The sequence below is a fragment of the Herpailurus yagouaroundi genome, unplaced genomic scaffold (genome assembly GCF_014898765.1).
Source record: "Herpailurus yagouaroundi ecotype Mexico unplaced genomic scaffold, PumYag 182, whole genome shotgun sequence".
NCBI classification, from domain to species: domain Eukaryota; kingdom Metazoa; phylum Chordata; class Mammalia; order Carnivora; family Felidae; genus Herpailurus; species Herpailurus yagouaroundi.
In genome coordinates, this window is record NW_024412413.1 from 4444559 (window position 1) to 4470746 (window position 26188).

Sequence of the window (26188 nt, forward strand, 5' to 3'; positions counted from 1 at the left end):
GAGTGGATGATCAGACCCTTATCTCTGGGAGACAGAAAGTGACAGAAAGTCTCTGCCCCAGAGGTAGCGATCTCTTGGGCAAGGTGCTGGGGGGTTCCTCCAAAAATGTTTACAGGCTGACATTTCCCGTCCGATGATCATTTGTGTACCTGGACTGGAACAGGACCTGGTTGAGTTGTTCGTGAAGGTTCAGCCCAGAATCGCCCGTGAGAGAGAGAAGACCCAGGCACCCGTGGCCTTCTCCCAGACAGTGCAGTTTCTCATGAAAAAAAACAAACAAAAAAAGCCCTCCTGTCTCTTGTCTTGCCCAAATATGGCAAGAACATCTGGGGAAAAGAGTTAAAATAATCTGCTAAGGCCTCCAAACATTCTGGGGAAAAAAAAAAAAAAAGTCTTGGATTTATAAACATCCACTTCAAAGATGCTGACTTTTGTTTGGTGAATTCTGAAGAGGGACAAGTGCAAGGGGAAATGGGGTCACTGTGGCACATTGGCTGGGAGACACCATGCTGGTGTGTGTGGAGGGAAATGGGGAACCAGGAGGCCCTGACAGGGGGTTCCTGTGCCCAGCGCCCCGGGGTGCACATTCCAAAACCGTTTTTGCCAAAAAAAAAAAAAAATATATATATATATATATATATATATTTTTTTTAATTTCCCTTTTTGATCACGCAAATTCCAGGGCACCGAGCTTCAGTCTGACTTTACATCTGTTTGCGCGTCTCGGTGCATCAGACCATCTTCGTGAACCCTGGCCCAGATGACAAGCTTGTCAGGAGGCCGCAAAGCAGGAAGAGCTGGGATGTGAGAGGTTATGCAAACCCCAGCCCTGCGCAGACCTCCTCTGAACTTGAAGCGTGGGGAATTTACGGGTGGGAAATTCTTGACCCCGACATGTTTCTCCAAGCACCAGAGAGGCCTGGGCCTCTGGTTTCCATGACTCTTTTCTTTAGAAGCCAGAGAAGTTGCCAGAAACCCTCACCGCAGTGAGCTCTTGCCTTTAGTGTTGGCTACGTCTGAAAAGTCCTGGAAACTTTCCAAAGTGCTGAGACCCAGTCACTTTGTTTTATTTATTTTTTTTTAATGTTTATTCATTTTTTCAATTATTTAAAAAAATTTCTTTTAACATTTATTCATTTTTTGAGAGACAGAGCATGAGTGCGGGAGGGGCAGAGAGAGAGGGAGACACAGAATCCGAAGCAGGTTCCAGGCTCTGAGCTGTCAGCACAGAGCCCGATGCGGGGCTCAAACTCATGGACTGTGAGATCCTGACCTGAGCTGAAGTCGGATGCTTAACTGAGCCACCCGGGTGCCCAATGTTTATTAATATTTGAGAGAGAGAGAGAGAGAGAGGGAGAGAGAATGGGTGGGAGACGGGCAGAGAGAGAGGGAGACACAGAATCCGAAGCAGACTCCAGGCTCTGAGCTGTCAGCACAGAGCCGGACTCAGGGCTCGAACCCATGAACCGTGAGATCATGACCTGAGCCGAAGTCAGACGCTTAACCGACTGAGCCACTCAGGTGCCCCTGGATCCAGTCAGGTGAAAACAAAATGAAATGAATGTAAGATAACCTGAGCCCTGAGCCTTGGGAGCCTGGCCATCCACACCCCCCCCCACCACCAGCTCCAGGCTGTTCCCAGAAGCTCCCACCTCTCTCCCAGGCTCCAGCCACCTGTCCTGCAGAGCGTCCCCACCCTGGCGGTCCCGGAGGCCCCTGCCCCTGCTTCCCTCGGGAGCAGTCCCTGCCCCTTTCCAAAGCCTTAGTGTCTTTCTCAGTAAATGTGGGCTCTCAAGGTGGCCCCTGGCAGAGCAGAAGCATGAAGTGTTTGCTGTGTGGCTGGGGGTTGGGAGCTGGGCAGTGCTGGTGGTTAGAGCTCTCATCTGCCTCTGCCCAGTGCCATCGGGTTTGTCCTGCCTTCTCTCGACCGTCCTCAGCCCTCCCTTCCCGGTCCCTGTCCTGCCAGATCCAACCATATTCAACAGATAATGAGCACCTACTGTGTGCTGGGCACACGAGTTCCCCCCCGCACCCCCCCGCCAAGCGACTCATATCCGTGTCTTCCTTTCCGGTCCTGCTACGCTGCCTGGTGTGTGTATCAGTTTGCTAGGGCTGCAGAAACAGATTCCACAGGCTGGGGACTTAAGCCATAGAAACCTTGTTTCTCACGGTTCCAGAGGCTGGAAGTCTGAGATCACAGTGTGGGCAGGTCTGCTTCCTTCTGAGCCTCTCTCCTGGGCGTCCTCCCCCTGTGTCCTCACGTGGACATCCCTCTGTGTGCCTGTGTCCCGACCTCCTCTTTTTCTTTTTTTTTTTTTTTTTTTTAACGTTTATTTATTTTTGGGACAGAGAGAGACAGAGCATGAACGGGGGAGGGGCAGAGAGAGAGAGGGAGACACAGAATCGGAAACAGGCTCCAGACTCCGAGCCATCAGCCCAGAGCCCGACGCGGGGCTCGAACTCGCAGACCGCGAGATCGTGACCTGGCTGAAGTCGGACGCGTAACCAACTGCGCCACCCAGGCGCCCCCCGACCTCCTCTTTTTCTAAGGACACCAGTCACGTTGGATTAGGGCTCACCCTCCAGACCTTATTTTACCTTAAGTACCTCTTTAAAGGCCCCGTCTCCGAATACAGTCACTTTCAGAGATACCGGGGGTCAGGACCTCAGCATGTGCATTTGGGGGAACACAACTGGTTCTGTCCGTGCCTTCTTGCCTGGACCAGTAACCAGTAACAGCAGGAGCCCCCCGGGGGCAGGGACTATGCTGAGCGGTTGACTTATATTAACTCGTTTATCACATCTGGTCTGGGAGGCGGGTATGATTATTGCCTCCAGTTTACAGATGGGGAAACTGAGGCTGAGGACCTAGAATGTAAACATCTCTCTGGAACAGAGTCTCTAACCCCAGCATCCAGCGTCGGCCGCTATGCTGGACAAATAGGTGTGTCCAGTGGCCCCCAGGTAAGAAGTAGGAAGCAGATTTTAAATGTAAGTCATGAGACCCCAGTGCCCAGTCCCTAACCACTATGCCACCCTGCCTCTTCCTGGGTCTCTTTAACCTGTCACCCTCCAGTGCATCTCTACCCAGAAGCCAGCGGGGACTTCCTTTTTTTGTTTGTTTGTTTTTAATATAATTTATTGTCAAGTTAGCTAACACACAGTGTATATATACATTGTGCTCTTGGCTTTGGGTGGATTCCCATGATTCATCACTTACCTACGACACCCAGGGCTCATCCCAACAGGTGCCCTCCTCAATGCCCATCACCCACTTCCCCCTCCCCTTCCCCCCCATCAACCCTCAGTTTGTTCTCTCTATTTAAGAGTCTCTTATGGTTTGCCCCCCGTCTCTTGTTTCAAACTATTTTTTCCAGAGGGGCCTTTCTAAAATATGAATCTGGTTGTCACCTCCCTTGTGCAGAAAACCCCCTTGGGGGCCTTGGCGGTCTTCAGGATACAGCCACACTTCCTACCCCAGCGCCCAAGGCCCTGCATGGTGGGTCAGCTCCCGCCAACCTGTCTGCCTCCCCACTCTCCCCTCACCCCTGCCACCAGCCCCACTGGACGCTGGCATGTCCCCAAGCTCCCCATGCTCTCTCTTTTGCCCTTTGTGGCTCCAAAAATGAGAGCTTTCTCTGTGCTCCCCAACTTTGATATCAATAGCTGATGCTTTCTCAAGGCCCCTCCCCTGTGCCCGCTGCTTGGGGTGCCTGGGCCACGATCCTGCCTGGGGGTCCCCTGTCCTCCAAGGCCCAGCCCAAATCCGTCCTTCTCCCGGGGGGTCTTCCTTCCGGGGCTCTCCCGCGCACGACCTCTCTAGCGCTGATGACGTCATTCCACTGGCGTGTCTTGCTCCCCAAGCCCCAGAATAAGAGCCCCCCCTGGGCCACGACGGAGTCTCCTTTATTCTAGTGACTCCGGTGCCCATCAGTGTTGAATGAATGAAAGAAGGAGCTATGGCAAGGTACGGAGCAGGTTGGCATCAGCGGGGGCAGGAGGAATGTTCCCCCTGAGGATATATTTTGAAGGCTGGGCCACCTTCCACCATCCACCGGCTGGAGTGGCCGTAAAAGGAGATGAGGGGCGCAGGAAGAGTGGGTCTGGAGGGGACAGGGAATCAAGATGTCAGTTTTAGACCTTTGGATTCCCTTTTTCCCAGTTGAGGCTCTGGGAAAGAAGCAAATTGGCTAGAACAGGCCACCCGGAGCCCAGAGCAGTGATCCATCTACAATGTTCGTCCTGCTCCCGACGGCGTCCACTTTGGGGTCTACGAGACTGGTCCTCTGTCCTAGAGTCTCAGGGATCTCTTGGGGCCAGCAACAGCTTCTCCCACCCAGGGACACCTGAGGGTGGCAGGAGGTGAGGGGACTGATTTACAACCCGAATTTACCGAATGTCCCCAAGTTCCTTAGGGCGCAGGGGACTGAGGGCAGCCCCTCAGACCCGCTGGGTCCTGGAGACTCTCTTGGAGCCCCATCCTCCACTGCTCCTGCCACAGAGAGTCAAGGTCAAGGGCTCTGCCTCGAGGCACAGGAAGGTCAGATGGATGCTGGGGGGGGGGGGGCCCACCCCCATGCCCGGGGCAGGGGGCGGGGGAGGGGTGGGCAAGGTGAGGCTTCTCTGGTTGAGCCTTGGCAAACTGGTTTGTCCATCTCTGGAATGAAACCTGGATTAGACATTAATCTCTCTTTATCTGTGGGATCTGGAGGCTGGCAGGCATGGGGCCCTTTCTTGCCCGGCCCCAAGTGGTCCTTGTTGGCTCCGAATTGCTCTCCCTCTGCCCCTTGGCTCAGTCCCCACTGGCCCCTCACCCCCAACCAACCTGGGTGGGTCAGAGGCTTGACTTTCTAGCTCCAAGCGCTTCCCCCCTCTCTCGCTTTCCTTCCTTCATCCCCCCACACCCACCCCTGCCCTTACAGGGGAGAAAACAGGATTCACAAGCTGCAGTGGCTTCCTCTGTCTCCTGCTGGAAGCTGAGCCTGCTTCCCAGGCCGCTGGTTCTGTTTACGCTCTGTTACGCTGACTGTGTGTTTCAGGACTTCTGCGGGTGGGGGTGGGGGGGCGGGGGCTGTGGATGGAGGGATGGGTTGGGGCACCCCCAGACCTCGGGTGATGGCTGGGCACTGGGAGCCTGTACTCCAGGCCTCGGCCTGATTTAACTGCTGTTCACCCCCTTTCAAAGCCCACCCAACCCAGGCACTGCCCAGCCAGCTGGAAGCCCCGCCCCGTGTGCGTTTACAGCCACCAAGGCCCGGAGGGAAGAGCCGGGGGACAGCCAGGCAGCACAGCTCAGCAGGGTAGGCTCAGAAACCCCTGTTCTTGCCCTATGTGTGCCCACATCTCGATCAATCTGGTGTTTTCTGACACTGCCCTTTGGGTTTTACTCCTGTATCTGAACACCCTGCCAATAACCACACATCTAAAATGAGTTTTCAGTGTCGCGTCCCCACCCTAACTCCACCCCCTGTCCGGAAAGGCAGGACAAACTAGTTCTTGTGAATCCGTGAATGCCTCAGGGCTCCCTAGACAGTTCCCTCCGGAGGCCAGGAGGCACCCAGGTTAAGCCCACGGGACTTGTCAGCCCCTGAAGGCTGTGCTTTGGGCAAATAAAATACTCAGGCCAGGAGGCACCCAGGTTAAGCCCAAGGGACTTGTCAGCCCCTGCAGGCTATGCTTTGGGCAAATAAAATACTCGCTACACGATGTCCTCATTTGGAAATGATCATAATCTCTCCCTCATGGGTCTGCTCTAAGGATGAAATAGACTCATGGAATGGGGCGCCTGGGTGGCCCAGTCGGGGAAGTGTCAGACTCCTGATTTCAGCTCAGATTATGATCTCGCGGTTCTTGGGTTCGAGCCCCAGACTGAACTCCGTGCTGTGAGCACGGAGCCTGCTTGGGATTCTGTCTGTCTCGGCCCCTCCCCTGCTCACTCTCTCTGAAAAACAAATAAACTTTAAAAAAATAATAAAATCAGTAACTAATGTATATAACAAAGGACTCAATTGTGAGGATTAAGTGAGCCGGTAAAGGTTGAATAAGCAGATCCTGGGCAGTAAATAACCCGATCGCATCATCTAGACCATGGGAGGGGAGGGGAGGGGAGAGGAGGGTGTGTTTCGGGAGGGGCGGGTCTGCGGCTGCTCCTCAAATCCATCCGTATGGTTGAGCCCCGCCCCTTTCTCTAGACCCGCGTGTCCGATTCCGTAGCCGCCGGACTACGTGCTGTTCACAGGTCATCCAAATTAAAGTAAAAAATTCAGCTCCTTAAGCGCACTTGCTTGTAGGATAAACCGCCTCACTAATTCCTTCCTTCAAAGGAATATGCATTCGACAAGCGCTTATTAAGTGCTGGGGCGCCTGGGTGGCTCAGGGGCTTAAGCGCCAGACTCTTGGTTTCTGCTCAGGTCATGATCTCACGGTTTCCGGGGTTCGAGCCCCCAGCCCCGGGTCGGGTTGAAATGGAGCCTGCTTGGGATTCTCTCTCTCCTTCTCTCTCTGCCTCTCCCACTCACGCTGTCTCTGGGTCTCTCAAAAATAAATAAACTTCTTACAAAGTGCCTACAACTGTGTGCTGGGAATACCATTATTCCAACATTGCAGGGGGAAACAGCCCCTGCGCCCAGGATGCTCTGTATTAGGAAAAGGGGACATTCATCAAATAATCACACAGAAACACATTAAAAAAAAAAAAACAAACAAACCTACAACAGGCTAGGGGGAGGCTCGGGGAGCCTAGAATCGGGCGGGCTTGGACTCCTTCCAGGCTGCAGGAAAGGCTCCCCAAGGAAGCGGCACCTAGGCTGGGCTCTGGGGGGGATGAGGTTTGGCTGGGAAGAGGGGTCCTGAGTCCGTGCAGGAAAGGTTTGCACACCAGAATGGGAAAAATTTGGGACTGCGCACAAACGAGGCATGGGGTGGCCTTTCCTAGGCCTCAAGGGGCAAGGAGAGAATCTGCTGGAAGACAGAGAGCTGGCTCCTGCCGGTGGCTTCCAAGAGAGCCAGACACACCCAGCTCACTCTCCTCTAGCCCTCCGATGTCCAGCCAGGACCCCCGCTGCTGGACCCTAAGGGAAGCCTGGGAGTGGGGAGCCCAATGGTGCAGCCCATGGGGGGCAGGGGGTCCAGAGGAGGGTGGGAAGATGAAAAAGGATCAGCCTGGTCTTTTCCCTTCGGGCTGGATGGCTGAACGTACCACGGGAAGTGATATCTAAGGGTCTCCTCGGTGTTTGAGTTCAGCCTGCAGACCTAAGATTCTGACGTATGACGCTAACGAACGCAAACACTTAGAAAACCCGATTTTTGTTACGGAGAACGTAAAGCGCACACAGAAGTAGAGATAAGAGAATGTGTGCCTGGGGCTCAGCCTCACCAATAGTCAACACTTGGCCCACTTTGTTGCATCTGTCCTTCTGACTTAAACATTTTTTCTCACGAGCGGCGCCTGGGTGGCTCATTCGGTTAGACGTCCGACTTCGGCTCAGGTCATGATCTCACGACTTGTGAGTTTGAGCCCCGTGTCGGGCTCTGTGCTGACCGCTCAGAGCCTGGGGCCTGCTTCCGATTCTGTGTCTCCCTCTCTCTCTGACCCTCCCCCATTCATGCTCTGTCTCAAAAATAAATAAATGTTAAAAAATATTTTTAATTTTTTTAAATCAAATAAAAAATTAAAAAAAAATTTTATGGAAATTATAAATATATACAAAAGTCGACCAATGGTACAACAGTTCTCTGTGCCCACCCCCCAGCTGTGACAATTATCAACTCTTTGTATTAATCTTACTTTGTCTGCCCTCACACCCACTTGTCCCTCCCCTTGAATTATTGTTCAACAAACCCTAATTTACCATTATGAAAGTTACAGAATACTGGACTATTCTACTGAGTCCTTGCCTTCGAGTAGGAAAATGTCTTCAAACAAAGATATTCTTTTTATTACTATTTTTTCAAGTTTATTTTATTTTTGAGAGAGAGAGCACGAGCAGGGGAGACAGAAACAGAATCTGAAGCAGGCTCCAGGCTCTGAGCCATCAGCACAGAGCCCCATGCGGGGCTAGAACCCACGAACCGTGAGATGAGATCATGACCTGAGCCGAAGTTAGACTGTTAACTGACTGAGCCCCCCAGGTGCCCCAAACAAAGGTATTCTTTATTGATACAATAACCAAATGAATGATGACACAGCACAAGCACATTCTATTATGGTCACCTTCTGTAAGACATTATGGTAACTTTTCACAAATGTTTATTTATTTATTTTGAGAGAGAGTGAGCCAGTCAGCATGGGGAGAGACACAGAAAGGAGAGAGAGAGAGAGAGAGAGAGAGAGAGAGAATCCCAAGCAGTCTCTTAGCTGTCAGTGTAGAACTGGATGCAGGGACTGGATCCCGTGAACCGTGAGATCATGACCCAAACCAAGATCGAGAGTCGGGCGCTTAACCAACTGAGCCCCCCAGCCCCCCCCATTATTGTAACTTTTTAATGTTCTATATCATTATGGGCTTGGTTTTTCAGAGCGTTAGTGTGCTTTATTCAAGTATAGTCACTTTTTTTCTTTTGAGCTCCAAATTTGGCCAGTGGGAGTCCCTTAAGTAAGCTCTTGTGTCCTCTTGATGTGACCCCAGGAATCCTTAAAAGCCTTCTTGTCCTGTGGCTCACCAAGGTGTTACAGGTCCACCGCGTAGCTCCTGGCCCACACACAGGGACACAGGGGCATATATATATATATATAATCATTAATAGCTGTTAATGTAGTTATTTAAAATCATGAGTTTGTGTCAATATTTCTAATGTAGTTCTCACATTCTTACTTACATTATTTGATTCTGTGATTGGTACTTATGTTCTTACCTGAAATCTTGACTCCTAACCCATGAACATATATACTTAGCTGTATTTTTGCTTAAAATACAATAAAATAGTTCGAAAATAACTCTGCCAGTATAAAAACCAAGAGGAAGAAAGGAAGGAAAGAAGGGAGGGAAAGAGGGAGGGAGGGAGGAAGGAAGGAAGGAAGGAGGGAGGACAACCGAATCAAGTTCAAAGTTTTCTAAGTGATTTCTTTTAGGGGAGGCTGCATCCCATTGCAATGGTGAATTTTATGCCTCACATTGGCTAGACCACGGTGGCCAGATAGTTAGTGAAACATTATTCTAGATGTTTCTGTGAGTCAGTGAACTCTGAGTAAAAGCAGATTACCCTCCATGATGTGGGTGGGGCTCATCCCATCAGTTGAAGGTTTCAGGAGAACAAAAAAGACTGACCTCACCTGAGCAAGGGGGGATTCTGTCTCCTGATGGTGTTTGGACCTCGACCACAGCTCTTCGAGGTCTCCAGCCTGACGGCCTGCCCTGCAAACCTTGGATTTACTAAGCCTCCACAATCCCGTGAGCCAGTTTATTAAAATCTCATTCTCTACACACACACACACACACACACACACACACACACTGCTGTGGCCAGGTCTCTCTGGAGGACCCCAACGCACCTTCCAAGGATGCTCTATCCAACGCTTGTTCCAGAGCAGAGGGTTTTCAGCAGGGGTCCATTCTGCCGCCCCCCCCCCCCCCCCCCCCGCCATGGGGCAATGGCCGGGCACAGTGCTGGTTGTCCCATCCGGGGTGATGAGGAGGGGCATCCAGCGGGTGGGGCTCAGAAATGTCTCTAAACACCCTGTAACGCACAGGGCAACCGCACACAGCAAAGGATGATCCAGCCCCCAGTGCCCGCAGCGTGGGACCCCAAGAGCTCTGTTCTCAAGGCACATGTTAACCCCCCTGCCCCGCGTGATTTGTAAGCAGTCCCTTCATGAATAGTGAGTTCGATTGTTCCCTTTTGCTTTCGGTTTGAGCGGATAATGTGATGGTTCAATCCCGGGGAGCTTCCAGCTTTGGGCCTTTTCTTGGGGGCAACATACAGCACCCGGAGGAGAGGGGGGTCCGCTCTACGGGGCCACTCTGGGATCATGCCGAATCAGGAGGGGACAGCGTTGCCCGAGGCTGCGTGCTGCTCGGGGCTGACCAGCATCCACCAGAGTCGTTGATGTGGAGGCCCCAGGGATGCGGGACTGGGGGGGGGGCTTCCGCTCAGGAGGAGAAGACGGGGAGACAAGAAGTAAAGGGGAGCTTTCACGAAGTAGGGGGCCACGGAAGGAGTGAGAGAGAGTAGGAGTGAGAAGCCGGAGGGCAGGAGGAGCCAGTGATCCTGGCATCCACGGGGTCTGTGCTGGGGCAACGGCGGAAGGGCTGGGGGTGAGGGGGGGGGCAGGAACTGTGGGATGGACTGGAATTGGGCGGCCAGGGAGGGTGGAAGCGAGAGCGATGTCTCCCAGCCCAGCCAGCACGAGCGCTCGTGATGTGGGTTCGAGGTCTGAGCTTGGGACGGCAAGACAAGCATCACTGAGAGCGGGAGCGGAAAGAAAGCAGAATTGTGACCCTCACCCCAGGAAAAACGAGCCCCAGCAGCGAATCGTCCGAGCAAAGACAGCGTCCCAAGGACCTCTCCGTCCCACGTAAAGTGCCCAGTTCGGTGGCCTTCAGTCCATCCACGGGGCCGCGCAGTCCTCACCCCTACTGGACGTTTCATCACCCCAAAAAGAAGCCCCGTGCCCATTAGCAGTCACCCCTGCGCCCCCTCTCCCTGGTCTGGCCTCTCTTTGTGGGGATTTGCCTGTTCCGGGCATTTTGCACAACGGGTGTCAGACGACAGGTGGCTTTTTGTGACCGTCTCCTTTCTCTGAGCGCAACACGTTCAAGGTTCATCCAGGTCACGGCATCTGTCAGGACTCCCTTCCTTTCTTACGGCCGTCTATTATCGCACGGACAACCCGCATTGCCTGTATCCACTCATCGAAGATGGACCTTTGGGTGGTTCTCGCCTTGGGGCCATCAGGAACTGACGCTGCCGTGGGCATTCGGGCACAGTGTCTGCGTGGCAGGTGCACCTTTCTCCCGGGGAGACACCTGGGGTGACATTGCTGGGACGGGCGCCAACTCCAGGCCACCCTCTGAGAAACTGCGGCTGCGCTATTTAACATCCCCTCCGGCACTGCCCCAGGGTCCCGCTGTCCCCACGGCCTCACCCACACTGTCGTTTTTTGTCGCAGCCGCCCCAGTAGGCGTGAAACGGTATCTCCTCGCGCAGAGAGGTTTCTGAAAATTAAAACTCTGGCGAGATCACGTCGTTTGGGTTGGAGCATTGCAATGGCTTCCTGTTCATCTCAGGAAAATTCCGGAATCCTCCCCTGACCCTCCAAGCCTGGCAGGCATGGGTGCTGCCACCCTGGACACCCCTCCAGGGAGCCCCTCCTGCACCTCTGTGGCCTCCGTGCTGAGTTTCAGCCGCACAGGCCAGCTGTCCTCTGCATCAGGCTGCTGTCCTACCTGCGCCCGCCTGACCCCCACTAATCTTTGACAATCCGAGTTGAAACGTCCCTCCCCACCCCCCCGGGAAGGGAAACCTTTTCCTGACCCCCATTCGCCGGCTTCTGAAAACCGTATTTAAATCATCACTTGTTCGGCTGTCTGTTCCCCGCCCCACCCCACCCCTGCCTACAGCTGAAACCATTTGTACCGGGCTCCCTATGTCCCCAGAGCCTAGGACAGTGCCCTAAATGCAGAAGGTACAGAGCACGGACGTCTCAGTGCGGGGGCCTGGGCCGAATCAGCCTGCGGGAACCGGAGCGGAGGTCACTGTGAGTGGGAGAGGCTTCCTAGGGTCAAATCCTCCCTGCTCCCCTGCTCAGTCCCTGGAGCCAGGCCTCGGTTGGCCTGTGCCCCCCGCTGGTCCCCGCTGGCCAAGAAGGGGGCCAGGAGAGAGTAAGGGTCTCACACATCCAGTGCCGACTCTGTGCTAGCTAGGTGCTGTTCGAAGAGTTTTGTACCTTGGATCTGGTCCTCACCATATCCTTTGTGGTTGGAGCTCTTATTATGCCCATTTTAAAGGGAGGTGTGCCTGTTTCCTGGGGCTGGAAAAAAAAAAATCACCACAAGCTGGTGGCTTCCAACCCCCAAGATGTATTTTCTCACAGTTCCAGAGCTAACATCTGAAACCCAGGTGTCGGCCGGACCGTGCTCCCCCTGGAGGCTGCAGGGGAGAATCACTTCTAAGCCCTTCCTCTGTGCTGGGCCTTCTCCTGGGTCCTCTGCAGGCCTGGTCTCATTAACCCTCCTGAGAATGGAGGCCGGGGCTGGGGGTTGGGGGGTAGCTTCGATATCACCATCCCGTTTTGCAAAGGAAGAAATTAAAGCACAGAGAAGTTCAGTAGCTTACCTAAGGTCACACAGCGAGCCAGAGTTGGATGGAGCTGGGACCCGAACCCAGGAGGTGTCTCTCCAGCGTGCGTCACGCATCCCCTACGTGGTGCGTGTATGAGCCAGAGGCCAGCAGGGACCCTGGGGAGGGGGGTCTGGATGTTCTAGAACATTCAGACGCAGCCTTTCCAAAGCCATCCTGCCTGCCAGACACGCGACGTCTACAAGAGCAGCCACCGCTGTGAGGTCACATCACGTGAGGGAAACAGATCATCACAGAGATAACCGGAACCCTCTCTAATTTATTAATTGTAAGAAAATCATTTCCAAACGTCTCTGAGTCCTTTGCCAGAGCGTCAGGAGCTGACCACTCCTCTTAAGCAGGAAACAGCAGGCAGAGATGTATGGTACCAGGGAGGGCGTCCCAGTGGAGGGACCAGCTGGTGCAAAGGCCAGAGGTTGGGAGCCGGAAGGGGTGGGGAAACTGAGGCAGGGCTCAGCCTGCAGGCTAGGAGGGCACTCCTCAGAGGTTACAGACATGAGATGGGACGGGGGTGGGAGCCAGGGAACCCATTACTGACCGTCTGTAGCCACTTAGGCCCTCAGCAAGGGAGGGGTGGGGGGCCAGGACCTCCACCACTGATGACCCAGGAAAGGTGCGTGGGGCTCCCAGCTCCCAGATGTATTCACCTGAATACCATTGCCAGACTGGCCATTCTGGGGTCATGGGTGACCCGGGCCCATCCCTGCCCAGGGTGTCACTGTCCACTCCCTTGGAAGAAGGGAGCAGGGCCTGGCAGTGTGGACAGAGCCCAGGGGGCTCTGGGGGCTGGAGGAGAAGCCTGGCCCAGCCTGAGACCCAGGATGACTTCCTGGAGGCGATGGTACCTCAACTGGGTGTCGAATGGGGAAGAGAGGCGGTGAGGTGCCCAGAGTGTGCTTTTGGTGCGGAGGGCCCGAGCCCCCAGAGCGCAGAGCAGGATGCCGCCGGGGGCGAGCCCGGCTCCTTCTCGCGGCCCAGTGGGAGCCACGCTCTGGTGTCGGGCGCCCCCTGGCGGCGTCCCCCCGGGCACGGTTCGGATGGGGACCCTCCCTGGCTGTGGGGTGGAGGGCCGCCTGGCCTGCGAGTGCAAGCAGGGAGCCCAGCTAGGAAGCCATGTGGTGCCCCCACCCCCGGATGTGTCCCCTCCCCTCTGTCCCCCTGCCTTGGGCCCCTTCTCTCTCCCCCGTGGCCCCATCAACAACCACAGGCCGTCCTCCTGAAGGACCACACGTTGGACATGTGTCCCAGCATCCCACCTCATTCCTCAGGGCTCATAGGTAGAAACCCACGGGTAGATAGGAGGAGACCCTCCACCATTTCTAAGTCAAGGAGAAGTGCCTTCGAGCTTCCTGGAAACCAGAGCACAAAGGGAAATCATCTGCTTTTTTTTATTAGTTCAGTGCATAAGAATAATGAGGCGTCAGTCACTATTAAGGAGTGAGGAGTCACTAGTCAAGATTCCTCGAGATTTCTGGGGTCTCAAATGTCCCCCAGATTTGGGTGAACTACAAGAGCCCAGAACTCTGGGCAAACTCTGGGTCACAGGATGGAACCGGTTTCTAGAGCCTTCGGATCTCGTGTTTCCCAACGGATCCTGGTAATTAGCAGCTCTGAAGAGGGACAGGCTGAGAGGGGAAGGTGTATCCTCAGAGAATCAGGCCCACCTCCCCTTTAGCGGTGGGGAAACGGAGGCAGGGAAGAGGGGAAGGGATGTGGCTAATGCCACAGGGGTCAATTCTGCAAATATTTATATCAGCTGGACCGATGCAGGCACCGAGCAACAGACGTGAGTAAAGCCAGGTCCCCTGCGTCCCCCAGCAAGAGGGGGAGAAGGGGCGTGTGGGCAGAGAGCTCTAGGCCAGCCGTGGACTCAACAACCCAGCACAGAAATAGTGTACAAAGGAGTCTTCGTGCAAGTCCTGCCACCCTCCTCACCCCCTCATCCATTCAGACAGTCCCTGTGATCCTAGTAGAATGGGACAGTGGTCTTGTCCAATGGTACGATGTCCATCATGAATTGATGAGCTATCACTCTTCCCAGATTAAGTCCAAAGCCTGGTGTTTAAAGTTCTTCTTAAATTTATTTATTTATTTATTTATTTATTTATTTATTTCAGAGAAACAGAGCAAGAGCTAGAAAGCACATGTGTGAATGGGCACGAGGGGCGGAGGGAGACAGAGAATCTTAAGCCCGCTCGGGGCTCGATCTCAAGACCACAAGATCGTGGCCAAAATCAAAGAGTTGGACACTCAACCGACTGAGCCACCCGGGCGCCCCTAAAGTTCTCCTTTTCATTTTTAAAAAGTGTTTAAACCTGTATTTATTTTAGAGAGACAGAGCATGAGTGAGGGGTGGGGGGGCAGAGAGAGAGGGAGACACAGCATCGGAAGCAGGCTCCAGGCTCCGAGCCGTCAGCCCAGAGCCCCGACGCGGGGGCTCGAACTCACGGACCGCGAGATCACGAGATCCCGCGAGATCGCGAGATCGTGACCTGAGCCGAAGTCGGACGCTTAACCGACTGAGCCACCCAGGCGCCCCAAAACATCATTCTTTTTATGTGAGAGCACAATACACACGCAGGATGGAAACAGACCTATGTGGGATTAAACATTCATAGGGGAATTGGGAATGTGGAAAAGGGGTCCCTGGGGGAGGGTGGGGAGAAAAGAAGGCTGGGAAACACCATTTCGGATGCAGGGCCTTTGTTGGATATACGCTTCACGGAGAGCAACACGTTAAATTTGGATAAAGTCCAATTTATCAATCATTCCTTTTATAGCTTGTGCGTTCTGTGTACAGCTTTCGGGGCCACCGAGATGTTCTCTTATTTTTTCTTGTAGCCGTTTCCTATTTTTATTAAGGTCTATGGCCCATTTCATAGACGCAAAATTTAGTTTTTGTGTGTAGTGCGAGGTCAGGGTGAAAATTCATGTTTTGTTTTGTTTTATGCATCTGGACATCCAACTGATCTAATGCTATTTGCTGAAACTCTATTCTTTCCCCACCGATCCGTGTATGTGTGGGTCTATTTCTGGACTGTTAGTTCTGTTCGAATATTTTTAACATGCCCTGTCCTTTAGGGGCCACGCCCCTCTGTCGTCGACTCCCCTCTGGTCAGCAGGGACTCGCAGGCTCCCGTGATGACGGCACAGACCTCACTCACGCCCGGTTCACGGGCTCGTTCACGGGCTCCGCGTGTATTTATCGAGCCCCTGGCTGTGAGTCAGGTGGGGATATGATGGTGAGCAAACAGACACGTTCACTCTCAGGGGTCCCAGGCCGGGCGGGGAGTGAGAGAGCAGTCAAGAAGTCACGCCCACGAGCGGGTCGTCGTGGACCGCGGTGGGTGCTCTGAAGGACAGGAGTGCGTCCAGGGCGAAAACAGGGTTCCCTCCGAGAGATCAGAGGAGACGGGGATGGGACCTGGTTCAGAGATTCCTGGGGCCCCCGAGGGAACGGCGGCTGAACTGGAAGCGAAGGCGCAGAGAAAGTTCCAGGTGGAGGAAACAACAGATGTGAGGGTGAGCAGCTGGAGAGAGACGGAAAGGCCAGTGGGCAGGAGGGCAGGGGTGAGCGAGGGGACACAGGGGGCGGGTGGCTGTCACCAGCTTCAGGCCGAGCCGGGGAAACCAGGAGTTGGGGGAGGTGAGACATTCGGAAATTTGAATGTGGCCAGTGATAAGAAAGGGCGAGAGGATTAACGTTAATTTTGTTAAGGGGGCGATGATATCGTGGCTGGAGGGGTGGGGGGTGGGGGGGGGTGGGCTCAATGGGCGATGGGCATTTAAGGAGGCGTTTGGTGGGACGCGCGCTGGGCGTTACGTGTAAGTGATGAATCAGTAAATTCTACTCCGGAAACCAACACTGCACTGTGTGTTAACTAACTTGAATTTGGATAAATAAATTGAAAATAAAAAAGTAAAAAGAATGATGCACATATCGAAGCATTTAGAATCGGACAATCATCGCATCCGAAACCGACTTCAAAATATTAAGGAAAAAAGATAAAGAAAATGAGGCAAGATGTGAACAATTATTTAAAGTTGGGTGATAGGTGTAAGAGGTGTCCGTTTTCCTATTCTCTCAGTTTGGGGGTTTATTTGAAATATTTCACGTGAAACTGAAAAAAAAAGAACGGAAAAGTAGGGAACACAGATCATTAATAGGTAGATGAATAGATAGGCAGACGGACAGACGGACAGGCAGGGTTACGCTGGTTGTCCAGCAGAGGCTGGGGGTGGAGGGGCCCAGGCGTCCCCGGCTGGGAGACCCCGTGGAGAGGCTCTCTGTTGTAGGTGAACTCTAAAATGACCACCAGTGCTCTTGTATCATCTTCTCCCCTTGAGTGTGAGTGAGACCTATAGATACGAGATGATATCACTCCCATAATTGGCTCTGTTAGATGGCAAAAGGGAATTTTGCAGGTGTAAACCAGATCCCTAGTCAGTTGCGTTAATCCAAAGGGGGATTATCCAGGGTGGGCCTGACCTAATCAGGTGAGCTCTCAAAGGGCATCTTAAAGACCAGGGAAAGTCCGAGAGAGGCACTCTTGTGGCCTTGGAGACATAGCTTCCATGAGGAATTCTACTCAGGTGAGACCTCGGCTCTTGCTGGCACCAGGATTTCCGCCTGCCAGACCGGGCAGGAAGGAACCCAGTCGTGCTGGGCCTCAACCTCTGACCTACGACAACTGTTGAGGCCGGGAGCCGCTAAGTGTGTGGTGCTTTGTTACAGGGCGACAGGAAACAAATACATGTTAACAGAGTTCAGACGGAAGAGAGCCAACAGTGTGGATCGGGGCGGTGACAGTGGGGACGGAGTGAAGAGAGGGGCTCAGGAGCCCTCAGAAGATAAATCGCTTGACCGGTTAGAGACGAGAAGGAGGGAGGAGGCAAAGGCAGAGCCTGCTGGATTTTTGGCTCGAGCGGCCGCCGTGGGGGACCTGCAGGAGGAGGTTGGGGTGTTTCGGGCAGTGAACTCGTCACGCCGTTGGCTGGGCCCGGGGCGAGGTGAGGCCCCCGCGGGCAGTCCCCACGGGGGGGGGGGGCCCCGCTGGCGCCATGGGAGTGAGGAGGAGGGCCCAGGACGGAGCCTGGGCCCGCTGTGCCCTCCTCACTGCCTTTGGACTCGGTCTTCTTCCCCATTCCCGGCACTGATACCCCCAGCCCAGGACTCCTGGCCCTTTCCCTGACCCCGTGTAGCAACTCATTCCCCTAAGGGGCCTCCCTGATGCCCGCTCTCTATGGTCATCCTTGCACACTCAAATCTGAGATCATGTCCCTGCTTGGCGTCTTTGGGCGGGGGTGGGGGGGGGTTCCCTGGGCTCCTGGGACAGCTCTGAGAGGGCAGGAATGATGTCTGACGCCCCCTGCCCGCCCCCCTGCCTGCCGGGCCCTGCGTGGGTGCTGCCGGCAAAGCTGTAGATAACTGCTGTGGTCTGTGACATTTCCGTGGCCTGTGGCCTGCAACCACAACATCCGTGGTGGACGGATGCTAGCTTTGAGTCAGAAGTCAGTGACCATAAGCATGTGATGTCGTTCCCACCCAAGTGCCCAGGCCTCCCGAGAATTCTATCCGCAGACCCCAAGATCGTGAGGTGGAGCTCCCTCCCACCATGAGGCGTGAATCGGTGCACTTTGTGAGCAGAACAGCATCGCCAAGGAGGAAGAGAGCGTCAGTAAGCTGGGGCAGCAGAATCCACAGGGCCCTTCCGCGGAGCAGGACGGATGGGGCCCCTGGCAGCCCCCTGCAGGGCGAGCAGAGTCAGGGTCTGAGGGTCAGGGGGCATTCTAGGCGGCAGGCACGGCAGGGGCGGCCTCGGGCAGGTAGGTTCCACCTCTCTGTGCCACGAGCAGATGGGCCAGAGGCCTCCGCGGGCCCTCGCACGGTGCCTCCGGGTGCCTCGCACAGTTGACTGCCTGCACCTCGTTTTCATGGCTGGTGAATAGGGCCCTGATCCCACTGTCCACCAGAATCCTCCCTCGGCTAAGCGAGGGCTCGCTTATGGTGCAATTCTGTTTCGGTCATGGCCCACAGCTGAGCAAGGGACAAGCCTCTCAGTTGGCTTCTGCAGGAAGGGGCGTGTGTCGGTCCCTGTCACCGATACCCTGATGGGTATCACTTGCCATCTCTCAGCCCTGCTCTCCTCTGTGTGGTCTCCGGCCTCCGGAGGAAGCCAGCACCTGGTCTCGTAACAGCCCCGCTGCAGCGACAGCCAGAGCCCCAGATTGGTCCCGACTGGACCAGCCCTGGACCCATCACTGTGCCAGAGAGATGCTTTGCTCGGATGGGCTAGCTCTGGCTCAAGTGCTCACCCCAGGTGGACCGAAATGGGGGCCAAGTGGGTCCCAGTGGGAAAAGCCAGACCCCTGGCCAGAAGATGGAACGTGTGCTTCACCCACAAAGCTAGCAGAAGCCCGCTGTGCTCCCCCAGAGATACGCCCACCTGGAATCCGGGGAGGTGAGTGACCTTCTTTGGAAAATGTCGTGGCAGATGCAATTAAGTTAAGACCTTTGAGATGAGAGCATCGTGGGTTTAGGATGGGCCCAAGGACACTGTCAAGTGTCCTTCTGAGAGGCAGAGGCACAGACGGGAGAGGCCATGTGACAACAGAGGCGGAGACTGGGTGATGTGGTGACAAGCCACAGAGTACTCAGGAGCTGGAGGGGCAGGAAGGGTCCCCCTCTGGAGCCTCCGGAGGATCTCAGCCCTGTCAACACCTCGAATTCTTATTTCTGGCCTCTAGAGCCGAGAGGGAAATGCATTCCTGTCATCAGCCACCACACACCCACCCTGGTCTCACTTATGAAACACCTTCCAGCATCTAGAGGTGACTCCCAAAGGTTGAGGGTCCTGCGGGGGCTGGGCCTCCACCCAGCCCCTTACCTGCCACTCCCAGGGTGCGCCACTGCTCCCAACACGTCCGCCAGGAGAGGACAGCAGTGGGTGTGGACAGCTGCTGGGTTCTAAACGCTCAGCAAGAAGCCTTCGCAAAGCAGGTGTTAGTAAGTATACCACCAGGACCGAAGTGAGACCAAAATGTACAAATACAGCCACAGCATTCTCCTCCAGGCTCGTGGGCTCAAATCTCAGCTCTGCTGCTCCCTGGCTGTGTGAATAAGCCACTTGGTGTCTCCGAGCCTCAGTTTACTCTCCTGTCAAATGGGGATGCCCATATCATCTCAAACATGAACGTACCTTTTTCAAGTGTACTTAAAACAAAAAAAAACTGAAAGGAGTTTTATAATTTTGCTCTGGAATTTACTTGGCTTCCTGATTCTGCCTTAAAAGACAATTTTTTTTTTAATGTTTGTTTATTCTTGAGAGAGAGGCAGACAGAGACAGAGTGTGAGTGGGGGAGAGTCAGAGAGAGACGGAGACACAGAATCCCAAGCAGGCTCCAGGCTCTGAGCCGTCAGCACAGAGCCCAACGCAGGGCTCGAACTCACGAACTGCGAGATCGTGACCCGAGCCAAAGTCGGATGCTTAACTGACTGAGCCACCCAGGCGCCCCCTGATTCTGCCTTTGATGACTGTGGACCAGTCACCTAGCCTCTCTGTACCTCAGCCTGCTCATCTCTGAAAGAGGGATAATGAATGATGGCCCCAAGTCCCAGAATTCAATGTCAGCACTTGCAAAGTCAGAAAACATGGTAAGTCCTGCATCCATGTTTGCTAAATAAGATGAAATACATATCAGTACACTTTATTTTCTGATTTCCCATTGGCTGTCTGGCATTCTCAGAATCCTTGCTGCATGAGAAAATCGAACCCACAAAGAGTTCTCAAATGTCGTGAAACTTCTATGAATGTCAAACCAAACATAAAGATGATCCGGTGTCATATCTTGTAGGGTATTTAATGAAGCATCTATTAATTCTATTTATTATTTTTTTTAAAATTTAACGTTTATTTATTTTTGACAGAGAGAGAAAGAGAGAGAGCGTGAGTGGGGGAGGAACAGAGAGAGAGGGAGACACAGAATCGGAAGCAGGCTCTCTAGCTCTCGGCCCTGGCTCACCCCGCCGGTCCTTCCATGATGTCGGGGCTGGAAAGGTACAAGGGGACATTGAGTCAGCCTCCTCACTGACAGACGGGAGGCCCAGGGCTCTGGAGCGAAAGAGACTAGACAAAGTCCGAACTGTGTTGGTCCCAGGTCCCCACTCCTGATGATAAAATTTCTTTCCCTGTTTGATCCCTGCCCACACTTGGCCTCGTCCCGGGGTAGCCCAAGACCGTACTTCCCAGCAATGACCCCGGGGCCTTGCAGCTCCTCGAAGCGAATCTTCTCCCTTTGAAACTCATTACCCCACGTCCGTTCTCCAACGGGCCTTGCCTCCTAGAACTAGATGAGTGGATGCCAGATGGTGTGTGTGTGGCTGCCTCTCCCTTCCTCCTTCGGGAGCTTCAAATCCTGGCTCCAGATCTCACTTGCTGTGTGATGTTGAGCATCACTCAGCCTCTCTAGGTGGTGCTGGTCTTACCCAACACATGAAGACAATACAAGCTGCCTTCCAGGGCTCAGGACCGTACTTGTCCACATTCAAGGAGCTTCCGGCATAAAGCAGTTCCTTGGGCAATGTGAGCACGTCCCCCGTCCCCAGTCCTATCAGGCGTGTCTTCCTGCAAACCTTCTTGGGTCCTTTCTTCTCGCTACTGTGTCGGTGCCTAAAATAACTTTGAGGTTATCCCCTCCAGGAGAATTTTAGCAGGGATCTATTTTGAAAAAGCAGAGGAGCTGAGGATGTGAAAGTATTTCGTGTGCGGCGGGGCGGATGGTGGAAAGAGGGCCGGAGGAGGGGAGGAGGGAGGCTGTGAGCCTTCTCGGGCGGTACCCCTACCCTGGCGGCAGGTGAGAAAACCCCAGTGTTTCGGGCGCTGTTGCGATCGAGATCTGGGAGCGGTCGGGTTTCGATTTCCGGAAAAACAGAAGGATGAGGGACAGGGATTTCAGCAAAGGAGAACCGTAAGTGAGTCACAAGGCGGGAGAAGTCAGGCCGGGAAACTCACATGACTGTGAAAAGTATTTTAATAGATTCTCTGGAATGAATGAAAAGCCTCTGAACCTGACCCTTGTGGTTCTTGTGCTTAATGATCGAAGGTGGGGCTGTGCAGACCTAACTTACCCCCGGGGAACCGTCTTTTCTTCTTGAGGACCAAGGAGAAAAGATCAGAGCCCAACTCTAGACCCACGGAACTGTACGGGCAGGAGGGAATCTCAGCCGTCATCCGGTCCTGTCCACCCTCGTACAGACAGTAGACAGAAGCCTGGAAAAGAGAAGGTCGGTGGCACCATTTCACACGAGCCCCTGAGGCCTTCAGCTATGTAAGAACCGCCGGGAGAAGGGTTCTCTGGGAGCATCTCTTGGTGACACTGGCTCTTGGAATCTGTTCAGCCCCCAAACATTAGGGCTACAAAAGAGAGCTGTATACACAAGAATGGTGCTTGGGCATTGCCCCGGCAAGAACGTTGGAAAACGAGAAAACTGACCTAGTAAAGCAGATGGGTTGTGGCTGACTTTTCCTTCTGCTCATCGTTGCTTAATGGTTGCCCTAGTGTGTTTTGCAATCACCACTCGGGGAAAAGAGGCTTCGGCTGTAGGGCTTTCGTGATTCCCTTTGTTGGCTCATTGTATTGTTTTCCTCTCGCTGCCCTAACTCACAAAAGAAGGGCCTCGAAACAACATAAATTTAGTATCTCACAGTTCTCTGAGTATGACTGGGGTCACACTTTGGGCTAAAACGAAGGTGCAGGCAGGGCTGTGTTCCTTTCTAAAGGCTCTAGGGGAGAACCTGTGTCCTGGCCTTTTCCAGCTTCTAGAAGCTGCCTGTGTTCCTTGACTTGTGGCCCCTTCCTCCACCTTGTGTGATTAGATTGGGCCCCCACGGATAATCACGGAGGATCTCTCTGTCTCAAGGTCCATACCCTTAATTCCAGCTGCAAAGTCCATTTTGCCCTGTAACAAATCTTCACAGGTTCCAAGGATTAGGGTTGGACATCTTTGGGGGACATTATTGGGCCTACACTTTTTTCCCCCCACGTGGCTTTTCTAAAAGCACAGCTCATTTATTTGCAGAAAAGAACATTTTCATCATCATAGGAAATATGGCTAAACCAGAATTTTTCCAAGGATCTTTTATTGTGTTTTAAATGTATTTTATTTTATTTTTAAATTTTATGTATCTGATTTTTTTTTTTATAAAATTTTTAACGTTTATTTATTTTTGAGAGAGACAGAGTGTGAGCAGGGGAGGGGCAGAGAGAGAGGGAGACACAGAATCCGAAGCAGGCTTCAGGCTCTGAGCTGTCAGCACAGAGCCCCATGTGGGGCTTGAACTCATGGACCGCAAGATCATGACCTGAGCCAAAGTTGGGTGCTTAATTGACTGAGCCACCCAGGCGTCCCTGTATTTGATTTTTTTAAGTGTATTTATTTATTTTGAGAGCGAGAGGGAAAGACAGAGAGAGAGGGAGAGAGCAGGGGAGGGGCAGAGAGAGAGAAGGAGAGAAAGAATCCCAAGCAGGCCCCGCCCCGTCGTTGTGGAGCCCTGACGCCAGGCTCAAACTCACCAACTGTGAGATCGTGACCTGATCCGAAATCAAGAGCTGGACACTTAACTGAGCTCCCCAATAACCCCTTAAATTGTTTATTTTTAGTTCTATTTTATATTCTGAATATTTATATACACAAAAATACCTAACTCACAAAAGTACAGCTCCTTTTGTACATTTTCCATGTAATCAGCCCCCACGTCAAGAAACAGAACATGTTCTATGGTCCCTGCTCACACCCACTTTAAGCGAAAGACGCGATTCAACATGCGCTGATATTTAAAAGTTCCCTATGTGAACCATACCTGGGGTATCGTTGAAACAAAAACCAGAGGGCACAAGCGACGTTCATTTATCCATTCAACAAATTTAAAAAAAAATTTGTTTTTAAGTTTATTTATTTTCAGAGATGCAGAGACAGGGGCAGTGGGGGAGGGGCAGAGAGAGAGAGAGGGAGAGAGAGAATCCCAAGCAGGCTCCTTGCTGCCAGCGCAGAGCCCGACGCGGGGCTGGAACCCACGAAACCTTGAGATCATGACCTGAGCTGAAACCAAGAGTCGAAGTCGAACTGACAGAGCCACCCAGGCGCCCCCATTCAACAGATATTTTCTGACACCCGTCCTGGGCTGGATACCGGGGTAAAGACCGTGAGCTGATCCAGTGCTGGTCCTATGGCACAGTCTACGGAGGTGACCGTGAGGGGAGAGGTGGAGCTGATGACGAAGCAGGTAAGAACACAAACGCATTGGCCAAAACTAACCGGAAGGCTTACTGGTTGACGGTGGGCCTTGAAGCCAAGCTCAGTGGAGACGAGGGGATTTCAGGCCCCCGGGGTGGTGGTAGTGGGGGGGGCGGGGGAGGGCAGCATCAGCAAAGGGGAGGCAGGGGGAGCAGGCAGGGGTATGACCGTTGGACTTGCCAGCCTGGCAGCCCTCGGCAAGTCTCATTTCTTGCCCGAAGTCCCGTTTCTACCAGCCCGAAGCCCAGCTGTCCAGACTCAGAACTGGTGGCCGTAGCCCTCAGGCCGGTGTCCTCATTTTACAGGAAGGGACACAGACCCAGAGGAGAATAGAGGCCTGCCGATGGCCAAACACGTGCTTCATGACCTCTCTTGCCCCACACTTCCGTACAGAGTGCCCCCCACCCCACCCCCAGGCCTGGCTCTGAGGGCACAGTGGGGGCCAGACACGGGCCCAGGTGCCCCAAACCAGCAGTGAGGCCTGAAGCAGGGTCCAGACCACCCATTTCCTCCCCCAGGCTATTATGCCCCATGGTCCCAGGCCTCCTTACTGCCTCGTCCAAGAGGCTTTCCTGCTTCCTATCAGGCCTCCGGTCCATTTTTTTTATTTTTTTTTAACGTTTATTTATTTTTGAGACAGAGAGAGACAGAGCATGAACGGGGGGGAGGGGCAGAGAGAGAGAGGGAGACACAGAATCGGAAACAGGCTCCAGGCTCCGAGCGGTCAGCCCAGAGCCCGACGCGGGGCTCGAACTCACGGACCGCGAGATCACGAGATCCCGCGAGATCGCGAGATCGTGACCTGGCTGAAGTCGGACGCTCAACCGACTGCGCCACCCAGGCGCCCCATCGTTTATTTATTTTCGGGACAGAGAGAGACAGAGCATGAACGGGGGAGGGGCAGAGAGAGAGGGAGACACAGAATCGGAAACGGGCTCCAGGCTCCGAGCGGTCAGCACAGAGCCCGACGCGGGGCTTGAACTCACGAACTGCGAGATCATGACCTGAGCCGAAGTCGGACGCTTCACCGACTGAGCCACCCGGGCGCCCCTCCGGTCCATTCTTAATACATTCCTCCCACGTTCATTTACAGGGCGTCCGCCACGTCTCCACAGTGTTCTAGGTACCAGCTGTGAGCTGTGCAGGGATCAGACACTGAACAGAATTCATAGCTATGCAGTGTGATGTCCCCGGAGGTGCGTGCTGTGCTGTGAAGACAAATAAAGCAGGGCAAGGGACTAGAGGCGGAGGGAAAGCGGGGTTTCAGGTGAGATGGTCAGGAAAGGTGCCACGGGGACCTGAGGGAAATGAGGGAACAGGTTTCACAACGACGGGGGAGAAGAGCACAGCTGATCCTTGAGGGATGTGGGGCTTTAGGGGTGCCATCCCCCACGCAGGTGAGAATCCCCGTGTAACTTCTGACTCCCCCCAAACTGGACGGCCCGGTGCTGACCGATGGCACCGTCGCAATGTGTGTTAGGTTTGTGTTATGTATTCCACGTGTCTGTGTATGTACTTGCATACTGAATTCTTACAATACGGTAAGCCAGAGGAAAGGAAATGTTAAGAAAATCACAAGGAAAATACATTTATAGTACTATACTGTTTTTCTCGAAAAATATCTTCCTGTAAGTGGACCCTAGTCGTTCACACGGTTCACATACCCGGGGGTGTTCAAGGGTCAACAGCGCTTGGGCGGGTGGGGCGGGGCCTGGAGGCAGGACTTCCCTAGAGGGGTCAGAGCTGAGACCCCACCCCCACCCCAGCTCGGCCTCTCCATTTCTCCCTCCCCCTAGAAGTGAGCTGGCAGGCGTGGGCGCCCGCGGAGGCCTCTGGCTGCTTCTCCCCTGGGTCTCCCTCTATCAGCGGGGGCCAGCTCACCAGGGGCGCCTGGCTGGACCTTGGCCTTCATCAGGATCATACGCACAGCCGACCTCGTACCTCCCTACTTCTCAATCCCCTCATACCTAGTCAACACTCAGGGAGATACCCCCATTGTACAGCTGAGGAAACCGAGGCTCAGAGCCTTTCTCAACACCCTGCACTGCACTCGGGCCAAGGACTCAGCGCGGGGAGGGAAGCGCTTTGCCTCGCGGCCCCTTTGACACTTCTTTATGGGGAGGGATGAATTCTTCCTGGGTTCCGCGGAGGATGCTCCCGGAACTGGACGGAGAGAAGAGAGTGGCAACGGCGGACGGAAGTGACAAAGTGTTGTCTCGAGGGACAGGGGGTGGGGAGGGTGATGGGAGGGCAGAGGGGGCGCAGAATAGGCCCCGAAGGGGTGATGGGAGGGGCTCAAGGACGCCAAAGGGCTGGATGATGTTTGCGGGCGGGGGACGGCCGCGGGGGTTGGGCCTGGAGGAGGTGGGCGCAGGGGCTGAGGGCCCGGGGAGGAACAGCAGACGAAGCGCGGGAGGTCGAAGCGGGCTCAGGGCGGCCGCTGTGGGTAGAGAGCGGCTAGCGAGTGTCGGAGGTGGGCGGGGCCGGAGCGGCCGCGGTCGGTGGGGGTGGGGAAGGAACCCCGCCCTCCAGGCTCGGGGCCCTGGAAGCCCGGCCTGGGGCGGGGCCTCATCGGTCGGGGGCAGGGCCTACCGGCCC

General features: G+C 54.2%; 1 protein-coding gene across 1 annotated transcript in view; it reads left to right on the top strand.

Moving 5' to 3' along the window:
- The first annotated feature begins 25726 nt into the window (after positions 1–25726).
- The window catches only part of KIAA0930 (KIAA0930 ortholog), a 39004-nt gene continuing 38542 nt past the window's right edge, over positions 25727–26188 (top strand). Inside the window, exon 1 of the mRNA XM_040490580.1 lies at positions 25727–25790. Within this exon, the coding sequence (XP_040346514.1) occupies positions 25742–25790 (49 nt within the window). The 5' untranslated portion in view covers positions 25727–25741. The remainder of the gene's footprint in view (positions 25791–26188) is intronic.